Here is a 6,172-nt window from a genome sequence, read left to right on the forward strand (position 1 = left end):
TTAGGTGTATGTGGCTGGCGCCTTAGCCACTTGAACCACAGGCGCTGAGCCAATATCGTACATATATTTTTAATGGCTTTAAATCATTTGGGGAATAATGTGGATTATAACATTTTTTGCCTTTTTTTTTTTTTTTGAGAGAGAGTCTCACTTTGTCACCCTTAGTAGAGTGCCCATGGCATCATAGCTCCCAGCAACCTCCAACTCCTGGGTTTAGGTGATTCTCTTGCCTCAGCCTCCCAAGTAGCTGGGACTACAGGTGCCCGCCACAACACCTGGCTATTTTTAGAGACGGGAGTCTCACTCTGGCTTAGGCTGGTGAGCTTAGGCAATCTACCCATTTTGTCCTATCAACAGGTTATGATAACTGCTGTTAGTATTTTAGAATATTTCCATGTAGTTTTTCTCTTATATATGCATATATAGAAACAAAACTCACTGGCTTGAACCTGTGAGCTTAGGCAATTCACCCACCTCAGCCTCCCAAGTGCTGGAATTACAGATGAGAGCTACCATGCCTGGCCCCTACATTTTTTGAATCTTAGAATACATAACAAAACTTTGATAAATGAAAGATTTGGGAGTTTTTTCCCTCATGGTAATTTCTTACAAAATAGCCAAAGACTTTATAAGGCAATTTATACAGTTAAATAATTTAAAAGCTTTGATAATATATGTAAAGAACACTTATAATGTGTTTTTAAAATGCTTATTTTTTCTGATTATAAAACATATGCATATTTATTGTGGAAAATTGAAAAGTACAGAGGTGTATAAAAAGGAAAGTAAAAATCATTTTGTCATATCAACAGGTTATGATAACTGCTGTTAGTATTTTAGAGTATTTCCATGCAGTTTTTCTCTTATATATGCATATATAGAAACAAAACTCAAACATTATAATGTATGTATAGTTTTACATCCTCCTTTTTTTTTTAAAAACATAATAGTATGTGAATTTCCCATAAAATTTCTTAAAAACATGAATTTCTTCAAAAACACGATTTTTTTTTTTGGACAGAGTCTCAAGCTGTCGCCCTGGGTAGAGTGCCATGGTGTCACAGCTCACAGCAATCTCCAACTCTTGGGCTTAAGAGATTCTCTTGCCTCAGCCTCCCAAGTAGCTGGGATTGCAGTTGTCCACCACAACGCCTGGCCATTTTTTTTGGTTGTAGTTGTCATTGTTGTTTGGCGAGCCCAGCTGGATTTGAACTCGCCAGCTCTGGTGTATGTGGCTGGCACCTTAGCCACTTGAGCTACAGGCGCTGAGCCAAAAAAACACGATTTTTAACAGTTGTATATTTTCTATTATATAGAGATATCATACTTTACCTGCAACACCTTTATCTGGGTCACTTAAGATTATTATGTCCCTGCACTTAATAACTGATTTGAAACACAGACCTACAGAAGAGAAAATCTCAATTAAATTCAAGAAGGGAGGAGGGAAGGAAGGGATTCAGTATCTTTCCACCCAGTGGGTACAATGCATGGGTGTAGAGTACAATGCATGGGTGTAGGACACAGCTATAACTCTGGACTTTAATTTTTCATGTGTAAATTATATAACTTCATGCTTTGTAACCTCATATTAATCTGAAATCCTTAAAAATGATTATTATGTCTCTATTAACATTTACACTAGAGGGATATCTTTATATATAAATATTTAACCACATCTATGATTATTTCCTTAGAGTTGATTTATATCACTGGAATCAAAGAACATGAATAGGTTTTTTTCTCTCCTTTAATATTTTAAAAAATTCTTACTATGGAAAGTTCAAAAATAAAAGTAGGGATAGTAGAATTCATGTATTCATCTGTCAGCTGGGTGTGACTGCTTTTAAGACTCTTCATAGATATTACCTAATTGATTTCTGAAAAAAAAATGTAGATACCAATTTACATTTATACCAGCAGTATATGTGTGCATATCCCACTTCACCCTTGATAACATTATCTTTGCCCATTGGATAGGCAAAAAGTAGAACTTATTTTAATTTGCTATTTGTTAGCTACTAATGAGATATAACATTGTAAAATGTATTTATTAGCCAATTTGTTAACTAGCTGTTAATTTATTGTGGGTTTAGAGAGGTGAGAATATATTTAAGTATAGTTAATAGTCTATATTTAACTGACTAAAATTGTTATCCCTTCAAATTCAACTTTCAAAGCACTGTTTATTGAATAGTCTTTTCCTATTTGGTTTTTGATGTTTTATTATCATACTCTTAAGTATTTGTGTATGTTATCCCTTTTTTTTAAATATCTTAAGAGAATTTGTAGCAATATATTTTTGAAATTTAAATAGTGTCTGCTGTAGCAGGTATGTCCTCTAATGTTCAATTTAAATTTTTTTTGGTAAAGATACACTTGGGTGACTGGTAAAGAACCACTTACGTACTATGACATGAATTTGTCAGCTCAGGACCATCAGACCTTTTTCACCTGTGACACAGACTTTTTACGTCCTTCAGACACAGGTATGTGTCATATCTATTCATGATGTAAACAGTGATGAGGAAAATTATTTTATAAGGTATTTATTATATTATACAGAGTTATTTGCGTTAGAGTTGTTTGCATTTCTTTTTTTTTTGAAATAAAGTCTCACTCTTGCCCCAGGCTAGAGTGCATTGATGTCTGCCTGGGTCACAGCAACCTCAAACTCTTGGGCTCCGGCAGTCCTCCTTCCTCAGCCTCATGATTAGCTGGGACTACAGGCACCTGTTACAACACTCAGCTAATTTTTCTATTTTTAGTAGAGACAGGGTCTCTTCTTAGGCTGGTCTAAAACTCTTGAGCTCAAGGACTCCCACCTCTGCCTCCAAGAGTGCTAGGATTACAGGCATGAGCCACTGCACCCAGGCTTGTTTGCATTATTGATAAGAATCTCAGATTAAACTAAAATGGATTATGATGGTAAACTAGGTTGATATACTATCCTTCTTTCTTCTTTTTTCTGAGACAGTATCTTACTTTGTCACCCTTGATAGAGTGTCATGGCATCATAGCTCACAGCAGCCTCAAACTCTTGGGCTCAAGCCATCCTTTTGCCTCAGCCTCCCAAGTAGATGGGACTATAGGCACCTGCCCTAACTCCCAGCTATTTTTAGAGATGGGGTCTTGCTCTTATTCAGGCTTGTCTCGAGCCCCTGAGCTCTGGCAATCCACTTGCCTCAGCCTCCCAGAGTGCTAGGATTACAGGCCTGAGCCACCACACCAGGCCTTATTCTCTTTCCTTCTTATAAAGAATTTAAAATATTTCATGCTTCTATTATGACTTGGAAAGCTTTCAGATCAACTACAGCTATTATTTGATTTTTGCAGAAAATAACGTACCTTGTTTTAGTTTGGAAAATGAACACTTGCAATTATACATAAATGAAAACAATATAATGTATAAGCATTGGAGAATGGCATATATAGAGAAAAATGGGGTTATTTTGTTTCAGTTGTAACTTAGAGATGCATATAAAATAGTAGAAGATCATAGAAATCTCTATCCCCTACCACATTGCTCAGCATAATATTAATATTAATATTTATTTTTATGTTTAGTTCTAAGTTCTTACCAATAGACTTAAGACTCTTAAGTGTATGCCTTAAAGATAGGGGTCTTTAGGACAGCTTTTTCTCTACTTTGAATGCCCTCACCCACCTTACCTATGTGATGAGCTACTTTTTATCCTTTAATATTCAAATGAAGGCCAGGTATTCATGCCTGTAATCCCAGCACTTTAGGAGGCCAGGAATTTGAGACCAGCTTGGGCAACATAGTGAGACCCCATCTCTAAAAAAAAAATTATTTATTCATTTTATTATTATTATTATTATTATTATCTTTTGAGACAGAGTGTCACTATGTTGCCCTCAGCAGAGCACTGTGGTGTCATAGCTCACAGCAACCTCCAACTCATGGGCTTAAGAGATTCTCTTGCCTCAGCCTCCTGAGTAACTGAGACTACAGGTGCCTGCCACAATGCCCGGCTATTTTTTGGTTGCAGTTGTCATTGTTGTTTACCAGGGCTGGGTCAGGCTCAAACCCACCAGCCCTGGTGTATGTGGCCGGTGCCCTACTCACTGAGCTACGGGTGCTGAGCCTATTTATTTATTTTTAGAGATAGAGTCTCACTTTGTCACCCTCAGTAGGTGCTGTGGCGTCACAGCTCACAGCAACCTCTAACTACTGGGCTTAGGTGATTCTCTTGCCTCAGCCTCCTGAGTAGCTGGGACTACAGGCACCCATCACAATGCCCAGCTATGCCCTTATTTATTTTTTTGAGACAGAGTCTCACTTTGTTGCCCTTGGTAGAGTACTATGGCGTCATAGCTCACAACAACCTCAAACTTTTGGGCTCAAGTGATGCTCTTGCCTCAGCTTCCCTAGGACTACAGGTGTCTACCACAATGCCTGAGTGCATTTTTGAGATCGGGGCTCCCTCTTGTTCAGGCTGGTTTTGAACTCCTGAGCTCAGGCAATCCACCCACCTCAGCCTCCCAGAGTGCTAGGATTACAGGTGTGATCTACAAAAATATCTTTCAAAAACTTAACCAGGCGTGATGTAATCCCAGCCTACTTCAGAGGCTCAGACAGAAGGTTCATTTAAGCCTAGGAGTTCTAGGCTACAGTGAGTCATGATTACACCACTGCACTCCAGGGTGGGCAAAAGAGTAAGAGTCTATCTTTTAAAAAAATCCAAATTAAAAGTCAGACTCTTTAGGAAGCCTTCTCTGGAATTTCCTATCAGAATTAAACACTTTCTTTTTGATAGTACTTAGTTCAAACTTCTGAAATTATTTAACCATAAACATTTATTAATGTTACCACATTGTTTTCATGTTTGTTTCTCCTAACTGGGTATGAACATTAGAGAGCAGGGACATATTCTCTTCATCTTTGAATCCCTATCATAGCACATTGTCTGTCATTCTTATCTATTCTTTGGCCAGGCACAGTGGCTCATGCCTGTAATCTTAGCACTTTGGGAGGCCAAGGCAGTAGGATCACTTGAGGCCAGGAGTTGAAGACCAGCCTGGTCAACATAAGGAGACCCTGTCTCTACAAAAAGTAAAAAGCTTAGCTGTCTGTGGCGGTGTGTGCCTATAGTCCCAGCTACCTGGGAAGCTGAACCAGGAAGATTACTTGAGCCCAGAAATTTACAATAATGCCACTGTACCTTAACGTAGGCAACAGAGTGAGACCCTGTCTCAGAAAAAAATTTATTCTTTGATGAAAGTATGAATGACTGAAAGGCCTTGGTGTCACCGATGTCTTAAACAATTTCACTAACATTTGTATAGCATATAACTATGTACCTGGCACTGCTCTAAGAAATTTACAGGAATGTACTGATTTAAGGCCAGGAACAGTGGCTCACACCTATGATCCTAGCATTCTGGGAGGCTGAGGCGGGTGGATTGGGTGAGCTCAGAAGTTGAGAACAGCCTGAGCAAAAGTGGAACCCTGTCCCTACTAAAAGTAGAAAAACTGAGGCGAGAGGATCACTTGAGCCCAAGAGTTGGAGGTTACTATGAGCTATTATGGCTTAGCACTTCACCTAGGATGAAAGCTTGAGACTCTGTCTCAAAAAAAGAAAAAAAAAAAGAAATGTGCTAATTCAATCTTACGATCATTTTATGAGATAGTGCTTTTATCATTTTGAAATAAAGGAACTGAGGCAAAAGGAGATCAGGTAATATCCCTTGAGACACATAGCTAATAAATGAGAAAGTTTGGTTTGAAACTCAATTCTGTCTGTTAAACACTATACTGTCAATACGTCTATCTACCATATTGATAGGCAGAAAAAAATCACCAATAAGGGTCTGAAAAATAGCTAGTTTCCCACCATGGAAACTAGTTTATTGTGATATATATTTGCTGGATTAAATATGTTAAGGGTGAGTGGTAGCAAGAAACCCAAGAATCTTTGGTATGGTTACATAAAAGGTTTAATTGCAAATAGAGGAGAAAAATGGTTACATAAAAGGGTTTAATTGCAAATAGAGGAGAAAAATGGTTACATAAAAGGGTTTAATTGCAAATAGAGGAGAAAAAAGAACTCCTTTGGCTCGGCACCTGTGGCTCAAGCGGCTAAGGCGCCAGCCACATACACCTAAGGTGGCGGGTTCGAATCCCCAGCCCGGGCCCGCCAAACAACAA

General features: G+C 38.3%; 1 protein-coding gene across 2 annotated transcripts in view; it reads left to right on the forward strand.

The window, feature by feature from the left end:
* ST7L (suppression of tumorigenicity 7 like) overlaps positions 1–6,172 on the forward strand; it is a 72,131-nt gene that overhangs the window by 21,251 nt on the left and 44,708 nt on the right. Inside the window, exon 5 of one of the 2 annotated variants that reach the window (XM_023515475.1) lies at positions 2,374–2,489. The exons of the other annotated variant lie outside the window; for it this stretch is intronic. Within the exon in view, the coding sequence (XP_023371243.1) occupies positions 2,374–2,489 (116 nt within the window). The remainder of the gene's footprint in view (positions 1–2,373; positions 2,490–6,172) is intronic. 2 annotated transcript variants of the gene reach the window in all.

This window comes from Otolemur garnettii, unplaced genomic scaffold, assembly GCF_000181295.1.
Source record: "Otolemur garnettii isolate 467f Iridium unplaced genomic scaffold, OtoGar3 scaffold00073, whole genome shotgun sequence".
Taxonomy (NCBI): domain Eukaryota; kingdom Metazoa; phylum Chordata; class Mammalia; order Primates; family Galagidae; genus Otolemur; species Otolemur garnettii.